Below are 26,970 nucleotides of genomic sequence, written 5' to 3' on the forward strand. Positions count from 1 at the left end.
TGAGTAGGGCTTCTATGGGGTACTGGTACTATTAAGGGGTATAGGTAGTTAGAAGACAAGAGTATCAAATATGGGAGAGCTAAAAGGCCCGGCCCCCAAAATAAACTATCCACAGTAGTAATAACTTGCTACAAGACCATATATGTTAGTCTAAGAGTTGATCACTGCGCTCCCACCTTGGAAGAAGAGATACTCTGTAATTCATGTACTTATTTATTAACCCCTTAACAACCCCCCATATACACTCACACCAATAACAATAATAATAATAACTTTACCACACTATCTTACGTTAAAAGCCTTGGTCCACGTAGGCAGGATACAAGGTTTACACTAATAACAAGCTAGGGTAAAGTACTACTGGATAAGCACTGAAGCTGGATGCAGCTTAGGGTAGTGAAACCACGTGGGACCCTAATACAAAACACAACACTTAGGGGTACCCAAACACTGGCAAAATACTATCCCCAGGTCTCACCAATCGTTACTACCAGAGTAGGCACACTCACTAATGCCCTGTACTTAGCTTAAGGATACAGGAACTTCAGGTAAGGGAAATAAGTAAGAGGAGAAGGAAGGAGAGTAGGGGAGCAGCCACAGAGTAGGTCTTATCCACACACACCAGCCAGAGAGAAGACCGAGCTAGCCACCAGCTGCCTCCCTCATGTTGTGGTGCCGGGAGGAGCCTAATTGATCGTGCAGCTAAGCACATTAAAGATCTTCCCCTATGCAACGTATTGTTACTTTATGAATGATTAGAAAGTATTAGTAAGCAAAGTTGGTGCCTATGTTATTATTTAATAATCAACCCCCAGCTCAGTCTTTAAATGCTCTTTGAGAAACAATAATAGTCTTACGTCTGGCAGGGAAGATACAAACAATTGACATTCTAGATGCCCAACTGTGCTACCAGGAAGTTTAATAGCTCAATTTTGACCTCTGGTTTCCACTGGAGAACCCAGGGTCGTAACAAGGACCACACAGTGTAGATCAAAAACCAGCTACAAGCTCACCCAACATCCTCACCTCACAGGATGGCCAGTCATACATGGAATTAGGAGAGAACAAAATACTTAATGCTGATCTATTAGCCTCCACTGACAAAATCTGGGTGCAGCACAAGAATATCTTCCAATATTCCTGAGTGAATGAAGTAATTACAGAGCTCAAAATACCTCATACCATTTGGTATGAAGTCACTGATAACAGGACAATCACAGATATAGTGTTGGAGAGTATGTTCTCTCAAGTAGGACTGAAAACAGATGTTTTTTTCCACCAAGAGGACTATAAACCCATGGAACCGCCTACCCGCTGAAGCTGTAAATGCCAAATTCCAGCTAAAAAATATCATTAAAACAATTGGCGGGCCCTTTAACAAGCCGCCGGCTTTCTGTCCTCTTCGAGGTCACTAGATAGTTAGTGGCCCTTGGGTAAATTCAGTAAATATATACAATAATTGTCAGCGCATCTTCCGAGCAACAAGGACAGCTACACAGTATCTCTTAGAATTACGTAGGTAAACAACAAATGTAACAGCTTCTAATACCCTTAGGCTATGTTTTTGGGAAGATATGCACAAGATTTGATCCAAGAAGTCGCTAGAGAACTACACTGCCCCATTTCAATTTAAACTCGTTATACCATAGTAACTTGTGTAATATCAAGTTGACAGGTAATGGCATTAATAAGATATTGCAGCCCATTCACCTGTTTTAATAGTACTTATAGGAAGGATGAGGACGCTAATACATGTACATATGGGCCAATAGGCTTTCTGCAGTTACCTTCATTCTTATATACCGATGTACAACACAATTAGAAAGTAGAAATTGACGTGTTTTCTTCTTAATAACTTATTAAACCAAATGTCTTTTTATGTCAGAAGAACGGCAGAAACTGGATCTATATATGAAAACTCTTTCAGGACAAAATTTAAAGTAAAACTAAAGATATTTGTAGTTGTATAAAAGTTGCATTTTTCATCGGTCGTAGAGCCGGAAATCCGCAATATTCATCTCAGAACAATGCTTATTTCACGCAGAATCGTTAATAAACGTAAGATTTTTATACGTCTCAAGAAAGATAGAAACATAAATTTACTTTAATCTTTTTTTTTTTTTTTTTTTTTTTTTTTGAGATATATACAAGAGTTGTTACATTCTTGTTCAGCCACTAGTACGCGTAGCGTTTCGGGCAAGTCCTTAATCCTATGGTCCCTGGAATACGATCCCCGGCCGCGAAGAATCGTTTTTTCATCCAAGTACACATTTTACTGTTGCGTTAAACAGAGGCTACAGTTAAGGAATTGCGCCCAGTAAATCCTCCCCGGCCAGGATACGAACCCATGACATAGCGCTCGCGGAACGCCAGGCGAGTGTCTTACCACTACACCACGGAGACTGTTCTAGAATCTAGTTTTACATAATCTAGTTTTACTTTAAATTTTGCCCTGAAAGAGTTTTCATATATAGATCCAGTTTCTGCCGTTCTTCTGACATAAAAAGACCTTTGGTTTAATAAGTTATTAAGATGTTTTCAACAATATTACTAGGGCGTTCACCGATTCCAACATGGGCGACCCTTTTGGAAAAGGATACAAGACACTCCGTACATTGACAACATCGCACACTAATATTTTTACCACTTCGGACACCAGCTTTAGTCGTTTCGCATATGTGTACGTGTTCCATATTAAAACGACAATATAATGCTATTAACAATTAAAATCTGCTATTTAACAGGCATATAGTTATTAAATGAAGTTTAGTAATGTAATAGACATAATCCGGAGTTGGTAAGGACGCCGCCCGCTCATGGAAACGCCACACTTGGGTTGACCCGATTGATAGACTGGTTATATTCCAACAGGGTCTGAGACATAAACACTGGCAGCATCACCATGTTCCTCAGGTCTCTCATCTCCGGCTACAGGGCTGCAGCCACCGATTTTGTAAGAAATCGGGCATTATTACAGGTATAGAGATATAATGTGGAGTCCATGTTTTCTCTTCACTTGTGTACGGTGCTGTACAGCTTTACTTCGTGTGTGTGAGCGATAACTTTGCAATCTCGTTAAATCACAATTTGTTTAGTTTATAAAGCAACCTTGTTCTGTTGGTGTTGATTTATGAGCTACGAAGGCCCAGGTGTCGAATAAGCCCAGCCTTTCCTTTGTCGGGAATAACACTAATACTTGCGGCTGCGTATCCCATCAAGTGAGACTTAGAGCATCAGCCTCCATCTCGGCCGAGCCAACGCCTGGACTCTGCCCCCAAAGATTAATAATAATAATATAATAATATTTTATTTAGGAAAAGTACATACATAGATGCAGAGTTACAAACATTCTGAATGATTTATAGATAGAGCTAGTACATACAGTACCTATAGCCACTAGTAGGCATAGTGTTTCGGTATGTTTTCGGTACGTTTCGCCACTAGTACGCATAGCGATTAAATTGGAACAATTAAAATCAGCCAACTTCCAGTGGTTGAAATTAAAATTGGCCAACAATGACTGAAAGGTGTTTCAGTGGTTGACGAGCATATCATCTGCAGTCCTATAAAGTCACTCAGAGTTACCCAGTTTGGGTAATGAGCACTATAAAGTATCTTGTAATGCATTGGGATTTATCTTCATTACTATATTTTCTGCTTGAGCTATTCAAATACAATATATATTTAAGTGTTGTTTGGTGCATAATCAGTTTTACAGAATTCAGAAATACTGCTTGCTATAACCTGTATAAGGTTTTAAACTATTTTATGCTGTGTGATGAACATAGCATGGTATCACACAGTGATACCTCTTCATTAGGTATGTACATTTAACTGTCAAAGTATTTTATTCAGTCATTAAAATGATTTCCTCAATTAACTTCATGCTTAAATTTGAAACACTTTCAGGTTACAGATGGCAATCCAATACGATGTAGTTTGGTTACCAGCACAAAATTACAGTGCAAGGCCAGCGAGGAAGAGACGATGGTTGAAGAACATGATCCGACCAAAGACCGTTCAAGAGTCATTCCATTGGAGACAAGCTTGAAGTACATGAAGAGTGAAGGTATAAATATGTATTGTGTGTTATGTTTGCATCCGAGTATCTTGTGATTCATGCCTGTAAGTTCTGTTGATATTCTGGAAAAATTAAAGAAAAGGGGATGATATGGCTACATTATTTGTAAGAGAATTATGTCTGTAAAAAGATGAACAAGGAAGATTTCAATGTTCCAGCTACATGTTGCACCAGCTGATTCACTTAAAGTAGCAAAATAAAATCCAGAAGATATGTGGGAGTAATTTTTCTCAGCTACCATAGTTTTTATAGATTGAATTCACTACAAAATTAGGTGGTGTGCATCAAGTGCATAGAGATCTTTGAAAGCATAAATACAAATTATTACAGTACTGTACAGTAATCACACGCTTATACTTGGGCTGGTCGGTAGAGAGACAGCAATAATAATAGAGCAGTAACTGGAATTTTAACAAATATTTTAATTTTGGACACTCATCATCACAAAATTATTTATACCTTTCCAGTGTTCTGACATAAATTTTCATGTTACATCTTTCATTTTGGTATCAAATTGTTTGTAATTTAAAGGTGCGCATTTTAAAACTAGTCCCATAATAACAACACAATAAATAGAATTTTAACAAATATTTTAAAATTTTGACCAAAATGTATTCATAATCTTTCAAGTGTTCTAACATCAAGTTTCGTTTTACATCTTTCATTTTGGTATCAAATTGTGTGCACTCTAAAGGTGCTCATTTTGAAACTATCCCGAAGTCAATTGGATAATAAATGAATTTTATACAAATATTTTTTTATTGGACACCAGCACAGTCCGATGCTCGGACTCAAGAGGAAAAAATCGGATGCTAGGGATGTTCGAAGAGTGCTATAGTGCTTAATTAAGTTTTTGTTTAACACTCAAGTAATACAATTATTGCTTAATGACTGAAGGGATGGATGGGTGGATTGAGCCAAGATATGTTAATCTTAGCCAAAGGTTTGATGAGTACTATACGTATTGTTTACATGACATCAGTGATCTTGTTATAGCACCAGAGAAATTAAATATTCATCAACCAGTCCACTACTTCATGAGACAAGGGTGTTTATAATAGTGATAAATATCTCTAAGGCATAATAATTCACAGGTACATAAATATAAACTAACTTCACAAATAAGTTGATTCAAATTGCCAAGCAAAGAAAGTATTGAACACAAAAAGAATATATTGCACAGAAGGTTTCTCTCCATTTTTTCTTGGAGTTTACTACTCTACCTACATCTGTGTTGACTCACCTGTATTGCCGTCTTCAATTCTTTAAAACTTTTCTATCTTCTTGGAAAGATGCTTTGGTACAGCCATCTGTTTTAAGAAATATGTTTCACGGTGGAATACTGGGAGCCAGATTGGCTGAGCTATAATTGCCTATAAATAAGCAACCTAAACAATACATAATACAGTACATACAGTATAGTGAGAAACAATCATATACTGTAATGTATAATATTACTACAAATGCATGTTTTCAAAATCTTTAATGGTGCTGTAATATTCTAAACTGATTACACACAGAAATCACAATAGCGTGATGCATCAAATGAACAAATCCACAAGGGCCGTGATGAGGGTTCGAACCTACGTCCGAGAGGATCCTAGACTCTGCCTTAATCGACTGAGCTACAGCATGGTTAAAAAAATTGCAACCGGGAAATCATCCTGACCTACCACGGATCCTGCAGTCTCTCTGAGACACAAACCAGGGTTTTACACAATTCCTCCATGCACCCAAGCTCTGTCAATAGGCTCTCCTACCTCTTCGCCCCCACTTCATTACACACAGAAATCACAATACCGTGATGCATCAAATGAACAAATCCACAAGGGCCTTGGCAAGGATTCGAACCTATGTTCGAGAGGATCCCAGACACTGCCTTAATCGACTGAGCTACGACATGGTTAAAAGAATTGCAACTGGGAAATCATCCTTACCTACCATGGATCCTGCAGTCTCTCCAATTCTTTTAACCATGTCGTAGCTCAGTCGATTAAGGCAGCGTCTGGGATCCTCTCAGATGAAGGTTCGAACCCTCGTCACTGCCCTTGTGGATTTGCTCATTGTAAACTGATGTACAGTATTATATTTAGAAGAAAATATGTAAAATTGCAGTTATTTTATATACAATCCAAAAATGACTCCAAGACTTTCATATTTAATGGGTCATATAACCAGTATGAGCTGCAGATGAGCTATACTCCTACTTTTCCATCATTCACACATGTTCAAGTTCAAGTAAGTTTATTGAGAAAATGAAGTACATCTCAAAAGGATAGAGTAGCTTAGGCTATTTCATAATATAGTGATAATTTAATGTATGACCATTTAAATTATATATTTCATATATAGTTCTGGTTAGGCCCCATTTAGATTATGCAGTTCAGTTTTGGTCGCTGTACTATAAAATGGATATAAATTCACTTGAACGTGTCCAGCGCAGGATGACAAAGTTAATCCCCTAAATTAGAAACCTGTCATATGCAGAAAGATTAACAAAGCTTAAATTGCATTCACTGGAAAGGCGAAGAGTTAGAGTTGACATGATAGAGGTTTACAAGTGGTTGAATGGACATAACAAAGGAGATATTAATATGGTATTAAAAGTATCAACACAAGACAGAACACAGACCAATGGATATAAATTGGATAAGTTTAGATTTCGGAAAGAGCTGGGTAAATACTGGTTTGGTAACAGGGTTGCTGATTTGTGGAACCAGTTGCCACGTGGTGTGGTGGAGGTGGGGTCCCCTTGATTGTTTCAAGCGTGGGTTGAACATGTATATAAGTGGGATTGAGTGGTTATAAATATGTTTACGGGCTCACTATAGCCCGTGCTACATGGACACTTTGTTCTGAGTAGCTAAATCTAAAACAACAACAAGGTTATAAATAGGAGCTGCCTCGTATGGGCCAATAGGCCTTTTGCAGTTACCTTTGTTCTTATGTTCTTATTTCTACCCTCTATATAAGGTCCCTCAAGGGGGCTCACAAACCCATACAGTACACAATTATTAATTATATTCTATATTTCACATTCCAGTGGTAATCACATGGCATACTGTGAGATCTCTTATTGATTATGCTGTCCCCGTCATGTATTGTGTTGATAAAGGCAGACTAAATAAGTTGGAGAAGATTCAACATGAAGCCATGAGAATAATACCAAGATTATTATCATAACCCAAGAAATGCTATTACTGAGATAATGATGATATGATTAAACTTAGAGTATTGGGGATAGAATTTCAGAGATAAATGAAGCTTTGGCGATTAGAGTAATGAGAGGTGGGGGAGCTAATGAATTAATCCTCTCACTTCAAAAGGTGGGACGAAATGAATAATGCATGTGAAAGCATAATAAGATCCTTATGTTCTAATGTTACAGAGCATGATTAACAATTAACACCAAAATGGGAGGAATACAAAATAGATGCAGTAATTTTTCCCTCTATGTTCCAACACTGAACTTTGCTGTGGTTTGCCAATTCACTGATAATCGACATCATCACCTTGTCCACACCCTCCACACACATTTTAAGTCACTGAGAAGCAATATCCACTTAGTCAGAGACTCCCAACATTTTGAAATTTCTTCTTGCTCAGCACTTGTACATCCCCTTCTACCATAAAAGGTAACTCTATTCTTAACAATGTCTTCCAATTCTATTTTTGTAAACCATTTTTCTTGAGTTTCTCCATCAACATTTTCCACCACACAGGGTTGAACACTGCCGTCATTAGTGGATAGTTCATTTTCCTGAAACTCTTCCATCTGTGATACACCATCCTCTTCCTTACTTTCTTTTCCCTCCGTTTCATTCCCCACTTCACTCCCTACTACACTCCCCACTTCACTCCCTACTACACTCCCCACTTCACTCCCCACTTCCCCACTACACACCCTACATCACTCCCCACTTCACTCCCCACTACACACCCTACATCACTCCCCACTACACACCATCTGTTTACCATAGCTAATTTTTCAAGAGCTTCAATCCTCTTGTCCAACTTTTTTTTAGGTATTCCAAGATCTATGTACCGACCGCAAAATCCATGACGTTGCCCTGCACCTCATCACCATGAGGGTACACTTTTTTGACTTCGTTTCTTACTGCCACTAGGCTATCTTTAATCGTTGCCGTGCCTTTCTCCCAAAAGTTGGTCACAGAGGCAAACGTTGTCTTTCCACTGTTTCTTCCTTGTTCCTGTTGTACGATCTTGCCTTCCTTCGGAGCCTCATTTACCCTGCTTATAGTTACCGGCTTGGAATCGCACAAATTTGTAGGACATAGGACAGAGAGGAACCAGCATTGTGGATGCCTCAACAATTGTAGCAAGATGACAAAATTGTTTTGTCTATGTCAATCCTGACAGTCACTGTCGTGAGTCACGCTTATTTCCACAATAATGACATCTGGGGTCAAATTGACATTTCCAAGCCGTATATCCCCAGCGAGAACACTTCATGCATAATGTAGGCTCCTCGATATATTTTGCCACTTTCCTGTATCCAAGTTCTTGCACAAAAAATTCTTTCTGGATTACTTTCTCGTGTAATTAATCTCATTTGAAATTCCTCCATTAGATTTAACCACACATAGAGATTTATTCTTGTTCTCTGTCCTTGCACAACTCCATAGCAGGAGGACATTATGGATGCACTAAGAGATGATCCGCTACCTCCAGAGACAATTAGAGTAGTTATGTATTTTATATAAATGTGTGGTATGCAGGTTCTTTTTCTGTAAAATGTAGAAATGTGGACATTTTCCCTTTTTTTCCCTTGTTACTGTATTCCAAGGAAAATAATGTACTGGATATTTCCTTCTTTCAGCTTATCAAACTACGTATGGTTCTGAGCCGGTATGGAAAAAGTATCGTCGAAACTTTAAGGGTGGCCTTCCTCCACGAAAAACCAGGAAGACATGTATAGTAAGTTATTTTTTTTATAGAGTATATCTTAGGATAGTTGCATTGATATGCTAACATAATTTGTTAATATACGATTTATCTAATTTTATAGAAGAGGTAATTGTATCACCTGCCAAAATAATTAGTTTGGCAAGGCCCTTGCCTTTCAATGAGATGGCATTTTCCTATGTCCTCTTATAAAATGTGAATTACAAATATAATTTTTTGCCAAATGGGACATTTATGGGGAGCCAGTTGGTGGCTCCCTGATGCTGTCTTGCTGAGGTGGCCTCTCACTACTGGCTCACAGCAGTTGCAGGAGTTCCATTTATCCTACTGTGGACCAGAACAAGAAACTGGCTCCCCTTCTAGAGGTTCAGAGAGCTGGGTTCAGATATGCTGTCTGATATGTAGACAAAGGCTGTTTCTTGTTTTTTTTTTGTATCTAAGTGACTGATAAATACCCCATCCCCTCCCTCCCTCTTGAATATGAAAATGAATTTCCTTTTCCAGGACGGATTTAAATGTCATCACTTTCATTTTCATATGTATAGGACAGTTTAATATTTTCATCCATGTTACAATACTTATTCTGCACATGACTGTGATACTTCTGTCTGCCTATCATTACTTTTTCTGTAATATACTTGATGAATATCTGATATTCTTAGAAGTACATTGCAAATGTTATAATTGCCAACTAAAATTGTTTTAATTTTACAGCGTGGGAAAATGATTTCTACTGGAAACCCATGTCCAATTTGTCGGGATGAATTCCTTGTCTTGGACTATCGTAATGTTAATTTGTTGAATCAGTTTATCGCAGAACACACTGGGGCAATAATTTCTTATCAGTGAGTACTGCATCATGTTTTATCAATTGTTTTTCAGTAAGGTTGTTTGCCTCTTTGGTAATTTTTTTTTTTTTACAATTAATTTTTATTTGTGGAGTTAATCTGTTAAACTAATTTTATCATTTTAATTTAAAAAATTGGGCAATTAATTTCCTAATTTCTCTTCTTGACCATTCATCTCAAAATGTTTTGTGTATGCTTAAGTTTGCATCCTGATAATCATCTATGCTTTTCAGTGTACAATAGTGTGTTGTTGATAACAATTTATAATCTCTAATATGATGGTAAAAATATATTCGGTAAATATGTATAAAAATTAAAACAGTAATTATACAGTTGCACACTGAAGTTTGAAAACTCATAAAATCCAAAATGATTTTAAGATAATGTATGGCATTATTGTGCATTTTTGTCCTCTGTAAAATCTGAAGGTGTCTGCGGGTCTTGCTGTGCACAAGTGACGTGTTATTGAGTAACCGTCTCCAGTACACTTACTACTGTAATTTTAAAATAAACTTCTTAAAGTCATATTTACTATAAGTACTTGATATAATTATGAATGGGTATTTTAGTACTTAGGAAGTGAGGGAGGGAGCATGAGTGTGGTGCGAGCTCCGTGAAGTACAGATATGTGCATTGAAGACGAGAGTGCTGCCTTGCCCAGACACCACCGGCTTCCTCTCTCACTCTGCATGCATGCATGCTTTTGGAAGTATTTTGTTGCTTTTGCTATAGATCATATTTTTCCTAATTTTCTCAAGGACTCTAGAATATCAAGACGTGTTGGCATGATCAAACTTTTACATTAGTCTGGTGATCAGTCATGTCACTCCTACACTGTTGTAAAATGTTAATATACTTAAGCTTGTGCTGGATGTCTCATGTCAGCTGAGAGCTAAAATATGCAAGATTGTAATTCGAGTACTGTGAAAAATATGGTTTGGCAACATTTGTTTGATGTTTTCCAATTCCCAGTATGGTTGTTCAGAGGTTTAGCACTGCTTCAGTTGTAAGAACCACAGATTCCTCAAGGACTGTCTGCTATAGTTGCTGGACCTCTATAATTTAATAAAACAATACTGTATTTAGTAACAATACTTAGATTATATGGCAAAGTTAGTACCTAGGAATCTGATCACAGCACAAACTGCATAAATTTGAGCACTTATTGCCTAAATTATTTAATGTCTTGGTTGTTATGGCATCACTTAGCCAGTAACTGGGTTTTTTCTTATCTAACTTAATATGAGGCTTTAATGCCTCTTCTTACTCGATCCAACCCCGAGTCATAGGCAAGTTATTATGAACTGGCAGTAATAGTCCAACAGGAATGGGGGGGGGGTAAACAACACTAAACAAGACCTTCACTATGTGTACTTCTTAACTATATACACATATGTACAGCACATGACAGCTGGTGTCACTTTCACACAGGACATTATAAAACTAATGCAATCTTCTTTCCTGGCGAGTCCACTTCTATCTTCTGTCGTACACCACTCAAGGTTCCCTCCCTGAGTGTCTTCTATGGTCCTCACGTTGGTGACTTCACCATTCTCATTAAATCATGGGTCAGTCCTCTACAGCAGCATGCTGGCAGGGGTCTCCAGCAGCATGCTGGCAGGGGTCTCCAGCAGCATGCTGGCAGGGGTCTCCAGCAGCATGCTGGCAGGGGTCTCCAGCAACACGCTGGCAGGGGTCTCTAGCAACACACTGGCAGGGGTCTCTAGCAACACACTGGCAGGCTTCCACACTGGCTTCAATTATAGCAAGCCTTAACAGACTGACATTAATTTCATCTCATAACTCAACTTGGCCATACCGGGATATGTTGGTTCAATCACTAATACTTAATTATCATAGACAAATCACAGTCTACACCGACTCCGCCACTTGTTCCCACTGAAACACGCCTTGAGCTCAGGACTGCCCTGGGTGAACTGATTCCTGTTGACCAAGGTACCACCCACATCACTTCTGATGAGTAAAAGATGAATAGTAAGAAGGAAACTACACAGGGGTCCATAAGATTACAGTCTTCAACTGGGGAACAGAAAATGGAGTCGGGTGCGCTCAACAGATGGCGTCGACATCGTCACATTGGTACTCTGGAAATAAGCACTTAACTTGAAACCTTGACTATTCACACCCTGATCTAACTAACCAAAGTAGCACAATAAACCTGACTGATGTGGGGGAAAAGAGAATTAGGTTTTTAGATAATACAAATTTATAATTTTGTTTTTTAAATGCATTGTTTATATATTACAGTATGTGTATTTTATTATTCTCGGTAATAGCAGTGATTAAAAATTAGCACAGAGTAATGATAAAATTCAAACAATTTGATTCTGTGAAAAACTTGGCATTTCATAACAGATCCATTTTCGATTAATTTAGACTTCAGAGGAGCATTTCTCAACCTTTTTACGTTTGTAGAATGCTTGGAATAATTTTCATGTCTCAAGGAACCCTTGCATAAAAACTAAATTACAGTACTGTACTGTATATTTTTATACAGTATATAATTTTTATAGATATACCACTTCATTTCTAATCTTGGCTTTATTAAATTGCATGGAGAGTGCTTTATGATTAATACTGTAGGTTATATTTTCCTAAAGGCTTACTTTTCTTGCAGGAAAACAAACCTCTGTCAAAGGCGTCACAAGGAACTGCAAGTGGCTGTAGAAAAAGCTCGTGACTATGGTCTCCTAACCTACGATGTTCCCTTACGCGAATATGATTATTCCGAGTACTACAATCCTGCTGAGCATGAAAACGTATAAACCTCTTGAAAAGTCTCCATGGATTATATAATTATTTGCTGTATAATATGTTGTAATTCTACTTTCTTGTTAGCTGCCATAGTGATTCTTGTAATATATATACACTACTGTACAGTTGAGTCTCTGTTAAACAAAACTGCTTGAAACTAATCAGAGTGCTAGTTAAGGGCTATTTTGGCATATGATTTCCTGTACCCTGAAACCAGAATCCTAGCCTAACATGACATAACTTTATCATTTGTCTTTTTATAAACCCTTTTGTATGTATATACTGTATTGTATATAAGCAATCGCTGGTGAAGTGGTTTTGGTTGTGTGTACACCAGGGGGTGGGACCTAGTTATGCAGGTTTGAACCCTGGTTGGGTCATAGAGTTCTTTTAATTGATTTATGTTTTGGGTAAAATTCAAGTTTTCACATTTGTAGGCTCAGTGCAGCCCTACCATATACTGTACCAGGATTTGACAAAAAATTGTGCCTAAATTGCACCACAAGAATTGCTGAGGACTGGTTAATCATGGGCCTTAGTTAACAAGCTCCAGGATTAACAAATCCTTGTAGGCAATAGCTGGTGAAGCAGGTATGGTATATATAAAAAGTCCACAAGCAATCCACCTTGGATGGCCCCATTGTAGATCAAGCAGGTGCAACATGTCTAGAAGCTGCAACCTACATGACACAGCTCAACTTAGAGCTTTAGCAGCTCCCTATGTAAGTTACTTCCTATTAGCAACTAGCATCTATCTCATACCGCAGGCCCTCCGAATTGCAGTGGCTCTCCGCCCTCCTTTCCTAATCCGCACTGAATATAGGTGTATTTGCAGTGAGGCAGTAGCTAACAGGCATGGCCAGCATGGCCTGCTCTGCCAAAGCACAAGGGATGGCATTTAAGACACTGATGTCAGTGACATCATTAAGAGTAGCCTTACCACAACTAGTTAGAGAGAGGAAAGAACCCAGCGGAGAGAGAGAGCCCCATTACCTAATGCCCTACAACTCTGACAAACTTATGTGGCCACCTAGATGAGATAAAAGCGAACCCCTGGAAGAACGGTAGACAGTTAGTGTATTCACCTAATTGTGCTTGCGGGGGTTGAGCTCTGGCTCTTTGGTCCTGCCTCTCAACCGTCAATCAACTGATGTACAGATTCCTAAGCCTACTGGGCTCTATCATATCTACATTTGAAACTGTGTATGGAGTCAGCCTCCACCACATCACTTCCTAGTGCATTCCATTTACTAACTACTCTGACACTGAAAACGTTCTTTATAATGTCTCTGTGGCTCATTTGGGTACTCAGCTTCCACCTGTGTCCCCTTGTGAATGTGCCACCCATGTTAAATAATCCATCCTTGTCCACCCTGTCAATTCCCCTGAGAATTTTGTATGTGGTGATCATGTCTCCCCTAGCTCTACTGTCTTTCAGCGATGTGAGGTGCAGTTCACGTAGTTGTCCTCATAACTCATGCCTCTTAGTTTTGGGACTAGCCTAGTGGCATGCCTCTGAACTTTTTCCAGCTTCGTCTTGTGCTTGACTAGATACGGGCTCTAGTATGCCCCAGCATACTCCAATCCTGGAGTATGCTGGGGTTGCACACTCCAGGATTGGTCTGATTCCATACTCCAGTGTAATTACTTAAGTGTAATTACCTAAGTGTAGTTACAGGATGAGAGCTACGCTCGTGGTGTCCCGTCTTCCCAGCACTCTTTGTCATATAACATATATGTATGTCATATAACATGTCATATATGTGTGGAACTACATGTGTGTTTCGACCTTGGCTAATACCTTCGTTGACTTCAGTATTGCATATCTGGGTGGTGCTGCCATCCACAGGGAAGCAGCAAGGTCTCATAAATACAGATGAGGCCTGACGGCTGAGTGGACAGCACTCGGAATTCGTAGTCCTAAGGGTCCGGGTTCGATCCCCAGCAGAGGGAATAACAAATGTGCAGAGTTTCTTTCACCCTGATACCTCTGTTCATCTAACAGTAAAGAGGTACCTGGGAGTTAGACACCTACTATGGGCTGCTTCCTGAGTGTGTGTGTGTGTGGGGGGGGGGATCAGCTGATTGATTGACAGTTGAGAGGCAGGCCCAAAGAGCCAGAGCTCAACCCTCGCAAGCACAACTATTGAGTACAGAGCTCTGGATCACCACTACAATTTTGTCCCTATTGCCTTGGAGACTCTTGGTACCTGGGGTAAAAGTGCCACCAGGTTTTTGAAGGATCTGGTCTCTAAGTTAATTGAAACAACAAAAAAACCTAGAGCTGCCAGCTTCCTTTTTCAGCTCTGCAGCATAGAGATAGAGAGAGGAAAACACTACATCCATGGTTCCTGCCTGCCATCTGAGGAGCTGGAGGAACTTGATAATCTGTTACAACTAACCTTGTATCTTGCATATAACCAATGTTGTAATCCATTTTGTCTAATAAAGTTTTAAATAAAATAAAATCACAAATTACAAATATATAAGAAGGTGGTAGGGAAAGTAGTAGTAACATCTAGAAGTGATGACACTTATATTCCTGTTTTAAACTCCCACAAGTTGTTATACAATACAATATTAGCCAGAGTAATACTGTAATTCTATAAATAAGTACAGTACCATAAGTGAATATGGTTTTCACTTCCAAGTAAATGCAGTTACATTGATGAGAGCACAAATGTATCACAGAGTGTAGAGTGTGAAGAGTAACACTAAGGTCTAATTCAGATACCTATACCTTCAGATTATATCTATACCTTCAGATCCCTATACTGTACAGTATTTTCTTGCAATTGCCATGGTATTTGGGTTTAGTGTATAAAGTGCCCATCCTGCTTTCCAACGAGCTTGGGACTGAATGCAGGCATAAATGTTGATTTTATACGTATATTTTTTATCTTTTTGTCATCCTTTTGCCATCATAAAATATTAATTTATTTCCAATAATACGTCACAATGGAGATGCCCTAAATTCTCTAAATTGTAAGCACGACATTTGGTACAATTACATATTACACATTGAGGGAATATTTACAGTACATGAAATAATATTGTACATACAGGCATATATGATAATGGGGTATGTCACTACATGAATGCAGGTTCAATGGGGTTGCGGGATAATTTTATACAGGATAATTTAGCAGCATAATGTTAAAATCTTCAGGCCAAAACCCACAAAAAAACTTGAAAACAGCAAAAATGGAATGTTCTCAACAAATTAACTTCATGCTCACTTTTGCTAGCTAGAAATAAAAGCAACTGACATATTAGAACCTAATCAAAAGCTAGATAAAGCCCAGTATCTGCACATATTCAGCTTGGTATCTATTGAAGGGTTAAAATCCCTTTCTAATGTGCCAGAGTGAAATATTGAGCAGATCCTGATTAGAGTGATGACCACTACTAGCCAACATGGGGATAGGAAGTCCATAGTTTGAGAGTAGGTCTTCCATTCTTTATAACTTGAGCTGACCCATATTATATATGCTCTACATTCAAGCTAGATAAATGTGAAACAATTACCTCTTGTGTAAGTTGCATTAAACACTTTAAAGTTTAAGTCCTGTAGCTTGAATTGAGATCTTAAAACTTGTTCATGATTTGTCACAATAAGATTAACCTTTATGTGTCTTGTTTGTAGAATTTTTAGTTCTATGACCTGCAGCCTTAACTAGTATGGGAGATGATTATGATCCTCTCAGGTCCTCATCCTCTGGGATGATCATCATCATTTCTGGGATGATTTTTCGTCACTGATAGTGAAAGAACAACTAAACTTAGAAGAATTAATATTCGACTAATTTGACTAAACTAATATTGGGAGTTTGCAACATCTGCTGATGTAGATTTGACTATTTAAACTCGGCAGAACTATTCGCATACTTTGCGTCATTAAATAATGGCATGTGAAAAAATTGCAGAATTCAGAATAACACGAGCAATGGAGTCCAAGAAATGTGTAAGTATATTCATAAGTATATTCATTTACTCATAAGGATAAACACCAATCTCAGGTAGTGTTAGTTAATTCATTATGCTCGCATAATATCATTCCTGTGGGTGGTAGTGGAAAGGGTTACAGAGGCACATAATGGGCTCAGGTACTGAACCCCACAATTCATTTAGCTAAGCAAGTTACAAAATTCAGTATAAGTAGTCACATCATAAATGGGTTCGAGATCGACCACAAGTACAGTTTCTAAATTAAGCAACTGACATATGTGGAGAGCTAGTGTCACAATTTATATGTTTGTCCTGCACACCGCCCCACATTCAGTGGGCAGTGGTGGATATGTTACAATAGGCAGTTATGGGATAGCTTGCCCGAAACGCTATGCGTGCTAGTGGCTATACAAGAATGTTAATTCAACTTATTTTTTATATTCTCTGTTAACCCCAATGTAACTTCTTGTGTATAAATAAATAAAATAATAACAATCACTTAGTTACTACCTACAGTTTGCAAACTGCGGATATTTGGCTAAAATTTCTGGTAGCAGATAATTTTGGATGAAATATTTACACATCGTTGGAACATTGGTTATCTTCTTGAGGTTATCTTGAGGTGATTTCGGGGCTTTAGTGTCCCCGCGGCCCGGTCCTCGACCAGGCCTCCACCCCTAGGAAGCAGCCCGTGACAGCTGACTAACACCCAGGTACCTATTTACTGCTAGGTAACAGGGGGATAGGTTGAAAGAAACTCTGCCCATTGTTTCTCACCGGCGCCCGGGATCGAACCCGGGACCACAGGATCACAAGTCCAGTGTGCTGTCCGCTCGGCCGACCGGCTTGGTTATAGAAGTGTCTCTAAATTCACGTATCTTTTCGCACTCCATCTACCCTAAACACATCTCACGGTCATCCCGGGAGCTCAGTGTACCAGGCGTGTGGCAGGGTGAAGGACCCTGGCTGGCTGCCGCCCCTACAACACTTCCTTCTTGCTATAGTCCCAAAAATATAGAGCAGCGCTGTGAATGAAAGAAGCTTTTTTACAGTTTCAAAGTGTTTAAGAATCAACATGAAGGTAAATTCAGAATTCATCGTATATAACAGGCTCCTGTGCTAAAGCTAATTATATAAGTATTCATCCAAAATAAGTGCCAGTTCATACATTATAAATTGTAATCATGAAAGTACTACACAGTTTTGAAAATTACCAGACATATCCCAGAAGTCCCCAAACTGCGCTACAGTTCCAACTATAATAGTGTGTTTAGGGTAGAGGGGACGAGGATAGGAGAGAGAGGAGTCATCACGGCCTTGAACCAGCGTCTCGCCGGCCACTTGCCAAGTCAGTGATTTCAGAAAAATCGATTCAGAATACAACACGGTTTATTTACTCTCAGTAGACCAGTTTAATGAGTGAAATAATAGATAAGATAAATTAATAACCATTAAAAACTGGCAAACACCTAATAATCAGTGACTAAAATTAAACAGAAGACTAACGGAGAGCCATAGTAACTCACCAAGTTGGATAATCATTTATTTATTTATTTATATATATACAAGAAGGTACATTGGGATTGTGAGATACATAGTTTTTAGTTAGTTTAGTTCATTTATTATGTACCCCATACCCATCCCGTGGGCGGTAGTGGAAAGGGTTACAGAGGCACATAATGGGCTCAGGGACTGAACCCCACAATTCATTTAGCTAAGCAAGTTACAATCTTGATGAGCTAGTTACAAAATTCAATATAAGTCGAACCCATTGTTGATGTGAGGATACATAGCATAGCAATTACATTCTTGTAAAGCCACTATAACTAGTACGCGCAGCGTTTCGGGCAGGACAGAATTCGTTTTGGGCAGTTGAATTAACATTCTTGTAAAGCCATGATTAACAGCACAATAATCGACGGGAATCCTACAACTAAGTCGCCCAGCGTACATATGAAATTAAATACAATTTGTGCTGGAATCAAACATTTGTATTGTGACGATCAGTTAGTTTAGTTCATTTATTATGCACCCCATACCCATCTTGTGGGCGGTAGTAGAAAGGGTTACAGAGGCACATAATGGGCTCAGGGACTGAACCCCACAATTCATTTAGCTAAGCAAGTTACAGTCTTGATGTGCTAGTTACAAAATTCAGTATACGGCGTCACATCAACAATGGGTTCGAGATCGACCACAAGTACAGTTTCTAAATTAAGCAACTGACATATGCGGAGAGCTAGAATTATGTTTGTCCTGCACACCGCATTTATATGTTTAGGGAGCCGGTGGCTGAGCAGACAGAACACTGGATGCGTGATCCTGTGGTTCCGGGTTCGATCCCGGGCGCCGGCGAGAAACGATGGGTAGAGTTTCTTTCACCCTGATGCCCCTGTTACCTATCAGTAAATAGGTACCTGGGAGTTAGTCAGCTGTCACGGGCTGCTTCCTGGGGGTGGAGGCCTGGTCGAGGACCGGGCCGCGGGGACACTAAAGCCCCGAAATCATCTCAAGATAACCGCCTCCATTCAGTGGGCAGCGTGGATAGGTTACAATCACTCTTAGTTACTACCTACAGTTAGAAAACTGGGGATATTTGGCTAAAATTTCTGGTAGCAGATAATTTTGAATGAAATATTTACACATTTTTGGAACATTTGTTATAGAATTGTCTCTGAATTCACGTATCTTTTCGCACTCTATCACATAGTGACGGAGGGTGTGTGAATAATTCACCGAATAATTTTGTTGACACAGTATACATTTGGTCAGGTCTACATCAGCAGTAATGAGAATTCCCAGAAATACTTGTAACCATGTCTAAGCTGAGCAGTAGTAACATCTAGAAGTCTGCTGATTTTATTGTATGATCCATAGATGTGTGGCCCCTCTTGCATGATAGTACGATGATAGATGGAATTACTGGTGTCGATTTCACTTTGTCTCATTTTCTGTTCGGGGAGGAAAAACTCACGCCTAGTGGAGGGGGGGGGTCCTTATTCATTATATATAAATAAATTTTTTAATTATTACATATATGAGTATTATAAACGTAAATGTATAAGTAGGTACATAGAAATAAATATAGATGCAAGTATATAAGTATTACATAAGTAAATGTAAATTTATAATTATTGCTAAGTATGAAGGTAAGTATTACATAGTATGTAAGTATGGCAGTGCATAAGTATAAATAAATATTTACATATACATTTTTTCCGGTTAATGATAGAACTTAATTGTGCCTTTATTAGTATATTTATGAAAGATGAATTAACCTTTGTTATTTACGACTTGCATGTTCCTAGCATTGTACCTTCTTGGTTGTATGCTTAGTAACATATTAAACCTGTTCTTGAACAATTATGTACTAGCTGAGTTACCACAGCTACGACAGCATATCACTCTGGGGTTCCTGCGGAGCACCGCCATCCTGCAGGCCAGCGATGCCAAAACCCCCACCCCGAAGGGCAAGTGCCAGCTGGCTGTGGTAACCGTCCTCACCTGGGGAGCTGGATGACGTTCTGCTTGACGGAAGCGTTGTATGCCTCGCTCTTCCACCTGCCGACCGCCGTTATCGGCAGTGTCCCTTCTGACGTAGGCGTTGTATGTATGCCAAGATGGGACAGAGAGACTAGGGGTATGTGAGAATAACGTAGGCCATAAGTTACATCAGGGTTAGCCACCTTGCCGTGTGTCGTTGCTTGCTTCCTTGGCCACTGTTGCTTGCCTGGTCTGTGTCCACATCTGTGGCCGTACTCCCTGGTCTGCCATTAAAAAAGTTAGGATTTCCTGAACTGAAAAAGATATAGATTCGGTCTTACGAGGCTGCCGTTGCTAGTTAAGCAGCACCTGGGATGGGATCAATGGCCGGGGCGCCATCCCGAGTATGAATAGGCAAGGCAGACTACTGGATGTTCTTGTGAAGTGGTCGTACTGCAGCAGGTTTGCTGTGCACCGCCCCTAGTATGCAAACCAGGTCGTCCTCGTGGATATTATTGTCGCTGTAGCTCGCCCTTGCAGAGACTAGCCCTTCAAGGCCAGGCTCGGTGCACAGTGGCTGTAAGCAGGGTGTCGCCTGCGGCAACGCGGGCAGTAGTGCTTGAAGGTATAGGTGGTGATGGTGCAGCCGACGCCCCCTCGAGTGGTAGGTGTAACAGTAGCCAGCCGGGAGCCGGAGTGCTGGTCGTTGGGGTGCGGGTGCCCGGCCGAGCGTCCGGTGGCATGTCTTGGCACCAGAGGCCTGGCCTGGGAGATGCACTGGACTGAGCAAAGCTCTTAATCAAGCCTGTATGCACGCCAGGAGCAGTCCGATTTTTCCTTGTCCTGTAACACTGTAAAGGTGTTTTGTATTTAATATATATATATATATATATATATAGAACAGGAGTCACAGACAAGAATTCGAGAGGCGTCAGGTTGGCGGCCCCGAGTAATTAAGAAACTCTCACCTCTAAGTGTTAATGAACACCAAGTGACCAAGGTCAGGTTGCGGGAAGTTGACCTGGTCTCTGCTAATCTCATAATTGCAGGCGGTTAGCCGGTGGGGAGGGGGGGGGGACCGTCAAACATGCCGCCAATTTAAGGTGGGGCTTGGTAGAGTGCCTGGGGCTATCTACTTGTGGGCAAAGTTAGCTAGTTGGTCGTCAGTATATACCCATGGTACTATACACTCGGGAGTATTATTTTTTAAATATTATGAATAAATATCTTATTGTTAATTTCATTTTTATTGTTTTGAATTTATTTATATACACAATTCTTAGATTTTTGTACAGCCACTGGCATGCATAGCATTTCGAGCAAGTCCTTAATCGTATCAGTCCCATGATCATATTTCCTACGATGTATGCATTTCTTTCAAGTGAACCAGTAGAGTGAGGGAGGGAGAGTCATCATGGCTGCGGGAATCTTCACTCAAGTGACCAGTAGGCGCAAACTTATGGAACTTGCTGACAGCCTCATGGCGGACCTACCCTACTCGGCCACTGTGAGTTGACCCTCACTTGACTGTAGCTCCGGGAGAGAACTGTGGACTAGCTAAAACCTTAACACTTCCAAGTGATATATAGTCGTTGCGGTTTGACAATTTCTCCCGATAATTCCCTTCCCTTCTTGAAAATTATTTTTAAGAAGCTCCTTAAACTATTTTAAATGATGAGTGCCGGTTATGGCTAAATTTAGTTTCAAGAGAGCAATTGGACCATTTCATTATTCATTGATCGCGAGACAACTTCATGTATTCAGTAACCGTGAGTCGATTTGCCTTAATTTATAACAATGAGTCAACCTTTCTTCCTTGGCAACTGTGAGACGAAAACTGTTTCAGATATATTTTTGTTTTAAAAATATATCTGATTTTGACTTAGAGTTACAAATACATGTTGACCAGACCACACACTAGAAGTTGAAGGGACGACGACGTTTCGGTCCGTCCTGGACCATGAGAATGGTCCAGGACGGACCGAAACGTCGTCGTCCCTTCAACTTCTAGTGTGTGGTCTGGTCAACATACTTCAGCCCCGTTATTGTGACTCATCGCCTGCATATAAATACATATTGCTGAATACATTTATGAACTGAAATATATTGCTTTCAACACTCCCCACCAGAAGGACTACAAAATTTTGGTAATTATTATTATTTATCAAGTAAAATATTAAAAAATTATTGTCTTACTATAATATTGCACAAAACATTGCAATAATATAATTTTATTTCGTAAAAATTCAGTTAATTAACAAGAATGAGCTTTTGAATGAAGATAAGCCTCATTTTTAATACTAATTTTTGTTTAGTTGTTAACGTGAATGTAAACTATGGCAGATGTACAACAACCTGCTCCTACACGCTCGAGGGTGGCTGTCCACGACCAGGTTCTACACCTTGCCTGCCCAGCCTCTCTCTCACGTACTCTTGTGGCAGAAGACGGTGAGTACTGCGTACCTCCTGCATCCTGCCCTCTCGCATAGTACATCGCATTTCGACGTATAAATCCCCTAAGACCAAAAATTGATGTGCTACAATTCATAGCGGCTCGCAAAATCGATGCGATGATCAGTTTTCTACTTGCGGGTCATTAGTTAGGTTTGGTTCGGGCAATTTAATACATCATTTTAGTGATGTTGTGAAGCCGGCAGCCATACGCCGCCAAAACCAAAATGTATTAACAGTTTTGGAATCAACCGCCTTCTAACTTCAATTATTCAAATCGTCTGCTGTACTTTTTGCAAAAGAGAAATTTTTAATATTTTCTGCCACATTTGTTTCGTTAGCTTGAATCTATGACCTCTTGTACTTGCGTGCGCGCATTTCGAAATAATAGACTAACAGTCGCTGGTGTTCTTACACTGTTTCTATACCTCTAGAACGTGCCCTCCAGTATTGCAGTCTACTGCCGGGAAGCGGAATTCGAACAACTGATAGAGGCGCTGAGGGAGACGCCTCTATTGGACTGGCGACGACACCTGATGATCTACCATGTTCCCCACTACCTGGTTGAGCCGCTGAAGATGCTGGCCCAAGAGCTGGGGAGCTCCCTCGTCTATTGGGATCCAAATTACACATTTACTTACCGCCCTAACATGGATACTGAACTCCTCAGGTTGGTACTTACCTTACCATACAGTGAACTTTAAAGTGGCAATATCAACCGTGCAGGGATATATACACCAAGAAGTGTGCTCCATTTCTCGGTTTACACATTGACAGTTTACTTTAGTTCTGGACTTTGTTCAGGGCTAAAGTATACTTGCTGGTTGGTCAGTAAGCTAGTGTCAAGGCTTTAATAACCCTCGTGCAGTTGATAGGCCTTAAGTCTTAAGTCCTACACCAAACTAAACTTCGCATAGAGTGAAAGCTCATGTAGAAACTCAGGAAAGTGTTTACCAGTTCAGTTGAGGGAGCTGTTCTAGGACTACGCAAGCTTCATTCTGTTAGATGTTAGAAACGTCTTGGTGTGTGTGGCAGGGATGGCAAAGACAGCTATTAACACATGTAAGGTGGGAAAAGGAAAATAGTTTGAAGAAAATGAAATATAAACAATAGGAATAATTATACAAAATAGTATAAATAATAAATAATAAATAATAAATAAATATAATAAATATATAAATATAAATATATATAGTTATAATAAATAATTATACATTTAACTGCAATTTCAACAGCATGAAGATACTGAATACGTTGTAATAAATGAGAATGAAATTTCAAAAGCTGACAAAAATGAAAAAAATAATTAAACAATGTAAAGCATAACATCAGTATAAGAACACATTACAAGCATTAACAACAATTGTTAAGTCTGCCATGATATCATTCGAAGGATCATACAGTACACTTGGGTCCGCAGTGGCATATTTAGGGTAGGGCATATACCCGGTTCATCACTGAGGACTTAATATTAGTCACAAGTACTATCCTCGGATAGTGCCAAAATGTTCTTTACATGCATTATCTGTATAATAGTCTAACTTTGTGGGTTGCTAGACCCGGCTCCAGGAAGACATTCCCAAGTACGTGTCTAAGGGTAGATAACGACTTCACCAAGCCCACAGGAAAGAAAGATTGCTTGGTAACAATCTATTTATTAAAAAAAAATCCTACAATCATAACAAATTATTTAGTCTACTGACATTTACTTTAAATCCAATTCTCTCGTTGGATAGAAGCAAGGATTTACACCAACAAAATACAAGGCATTGCAAAATACAATACATTAACACTGGTGGAAAAGTTAATATTACACACAGAACACTGGTACACCACATAAATACCATATCCTCTTACAGGTTACTTTACTTGCTACAAAACTGTGAGTGAGCTGTAAGTTGCATTTATAATCTAAATAATAAAAATATATAAACTCGATGGCAGATACATAAAGGAACGGTCGTAACTGAGAGTAAATTATGCCGACAAACTGGACAAAACTTCACTCACAGATCCCCAAATTGAATTTGCCTGCCTCCTCCGGTTGCATACTGCAAAAAGCTCATACCATAACCATCTACATTCTCTTATGTGTTCTGCCCAAATATTTAACAAAATTATCTATAAATTTAATACCCTACTAGCTGCCCTCTACTTAGTCAACCACTAAGTCCAAAGTCTTAAATACACCCAGTAGTTTTCATATCACTACTTGATCGTACCGCCGGCAGCACTGCAAACCAGTAGACACTCAACGGCCAACCCTTGTGTTTCTTTCTACAAAATCTTGTTTCTGTGGGTGGTTATGACTACCCTGGTCGTAATGGTCTACCAACACCAGCCAGACACAATTAAAATTAAACCGCATGGTGGAAATGTGTCCACATGTGATACCAATCGTCTCTTCCAAATATCTTATTTACACTAACAGACTTTACTAAGTACATATTAACTGATATAACCTACTGGCTGTTTACAACTTAATTACTTGTTTCCATAAAAACTCTCCAAGCCAGCCAGTAGCTTATGTTTAACAATTTAGTAATGTTCAGGCAGTGTTGCACGATGTACTGACCAAAACCTTTTGATTTCATAATTTGTTCCTTACAATTTCTTCTCACTCGAGCTCAAACTTTATCAAAACCTTTATAAAGACAAACTCTGGTCATTACAATAAACATTAATATGTTCTTATTAAAGTGCAAGTTCCATATTTCACTACATTTTCATGTAGTGTCGTAATTTGTCAATTAAAAGGTTAACCAACTTGACAGATATATTTAAGCTGATTTTATAGTGAAATTATCTGAGAGATGGGTTTCAGATGTTTGTACAGGAGCGTAATTTAAGTGCTTGTCATAGCCATTATTTTCCCTAGGTTCACTGTTACTTATGTGTGCGCAGAAAGTTTAATGCTATTATATTCATTATAACATAGATAATTACAATATTCAGGTAAGTAACTGGTGGAATAAACTCTGAGATACTGGGCGAGATTACTGGGCACAATTCCTTAACTGTAGCCTCTGTTTAACGCAACAGTAAAATGTGTACTTGGATGAAAAAACGATTCTTCGCGGCGGGGATCGTATTCCATGGACCATAGGATTAAGGACTTGCCCGAAACGCTACGCGTACTAGTGGCTGTACAAGAATGTAACAACTCTTGTAAATTGACTATTTGATTGACTATTGACTAGTCAAAAGATTTTGACTAGTAAAGAAAAACTTTGTTTGAGAGAGAAAGTCTTGTCATAGTAAGAAGTGTATATTTTATTACAATGTAAAGTGAATAAAACAAAACAGGAAAAGCTTAAGCAGGGAATTTATAGAATTTACTTAAAGGTCTTTTCTTAGCAATTTACCATTGAACCTAGACGGTAAAACACTATTCTACTTTTAATCGTACTTAAATATTTATAAATAATAAAAAAAATTGAAATAGAGTAAATTGAGGAACAATTAATATGAAACTACATGCCGAAATTATAAAAAATTACATAAGAATACATAATGAATTCACAATGTGATATACCAGAAAATCTTTGGAGCAAGATATTGGGACCGATCCACCGTCCTACTCTTAAAAATTTTTCTTATGTCAAAATCTCAGATTTTTAGGAGGAAATTACACTGATTTAAGCCAGTAGTAGATTACGTAAGCTCGATAAGTGACCCGGCTTCTGTGCCTATGGAAGATGGACACTCAGCGGATTTACTTATAGTGTGAGAGTATAAATCAGGCAACAAATGTGCTTGCTGCCTTGGCTGTTTACTTAAAAACATTGCTCTGTACCCAGCATATCATTCTTCCCTTTTGCTCTCAGGAACAAGCCAGGTTTCCGTGTCTGTAAACTTGTCAAAACTGGGCTCCAACACCTACTGGAGAGGAGCCTCTTTAACAAGGAGCAACCGCTGGAGTCCACGTGGAGCCTATCGCAGCATCTGCCATCTGTTGGAGTGTTCCTCGACTCGAGCGTGACTAAGGACTCTCCGCTGGACCTCCAGCACCTGCACTACTCCGGAAATGAGGAAATACCTGTCTCCTGGATGTCGCCGACCATGTATGGAAGCATCGGCATGTTGGGGACGGACGACAGCTACAGGAATCTGGGGCTCGGTAGACTGGCAATCAAGGTCATGGGGAGGCTATATGCTAGCCAGGGCTTCATTCCTAACGGGCACGTCGCCTACGACAACCCATCTTCTATAGCAACGTTCAGCAAGGTACCAGGCTGGGAAAACACTCACACTGTCGCCTGGATGGCCTTCGAGCAGACAAATGGAATCAGTGAAATATCACAGGACAAAGATCCCCAATTACTATAGCAAAATATATTTTATAAGTTCTAAAGGATAACTCATAAAATTAATAATGACAAATAAAAAATTAATCATAATAACAATAATTATTGTCATTATATTAATAATTAATAAACACAAGTCCAATGTAACAAA

The 26,970-nt window shown here is 39.2% G+C and overlaps 2 protein-coding genes across 2 annotated transcripts; both read left to right on the forward strand.

The window, feature by feature from the left end:
- Nucleotides 1-2,158: 2,158 nt before the first annotated feature.
- On the forward strand, nt 2,159-12,878 carry LOC123770999 (small ribosomal subunit protein mS40). The gene is made up of 5 exons (XM_045763185.2): nt 2,159-2,977; nt 3,910-4,069; nt 8,922-9,019; nt 9,722-9,852; nt 12,494-12,878. The coding sequence occupies exons 1-5, from the start codon at nt 2,903-2,905 to the stop codon at nt 12,639-12,641; spliced, it is 612 nt and encodes a 203-aa protein (XP_045619141.1). The 5' UTR covers nt 2,159-2,902; the 3' UTR covers nt 12,642-12,878.
- Nucleotides 12,879-17,500: 4,622 nt separating this feature from the next.
- On the forward strand, nt 17,501-26,970 carry LOC123770998 (uncharacterized). The gene is made up of 5 exons (XM_045763184.2): nt 17,501-17,659; nt 21,444-21,568; nt 22,405-22,509; nt 22,947-23,182; nt 26,340-26,970. Exons 2-5 carry the CDS (start codon nt 21,476-21,478, stop codon nt 26,839-26,841), a joined length of 936 nt encoding a protein of 311 aa, XP_045619140.1. The 5' UTR covers nt 17,501-17,659; nt 21,444-21,475; the 3' UTR covers nt 26,842-26,970.

Source organism: Procambarus clarkii, chromosome 65 (assembly GCF_040958095.1).
Source record: "Procambarus clarkii isolate CNS0578487 chromosome 65, FALCON_Pclarkii_2.0, whole genome shotgun sequence".
In the NCBI taxonomy this organism is placed as follows: domain Eukaryota; kingdom Metazoa; phylum Arthropoda; class Malacostraca; order Decapoda; family Cambaridae; genus Procambarus; species Procambarus clarkii.

Coding starts and splice junctions, on each gene's coding strand:
- LOC123770999 (XM_045763185.2), top strand. CDS start 2,903: ATGTTCCTCAGGTCTCTCATCTCCGGCTACAGGGCTGCAGCCACCGAT. Junction 4,070..8,921: donor GAAGTACATGAAGAGTGAAG/GTATAAATATGT, acceptor TCCTTCTTTCAG/CTTATCAAACTACGTATGGT. Junction 9,853..12,493: donor GGGGCAATAATTTCTTATCA/GTGAGTACTGCA, acceptor CTTTTCTTGCAG/GAAAACAAACCTCTGTCAAA.
- LOC123770998 (XM_045763184.2), top strand. CDS start 21,476: ATGGCTGCGGGAATCTTCACTCAAGTGACCAGTAGGCGCAAACTTATG. Junction 21,569..22,404: donor ACCTACCCTACTCGGCCACT/GTGAGTTGACCC, acceptor AAACTATGGCAG/ATGTACAACAACCTGCTCCT. Junction 22,510..22,946: donor TACTCTTGTGGCAGAAGACG/GTGAGTACTGCG, acceptor CTATACCTCTAG/AACGTGCCCTCCAGTATTGC.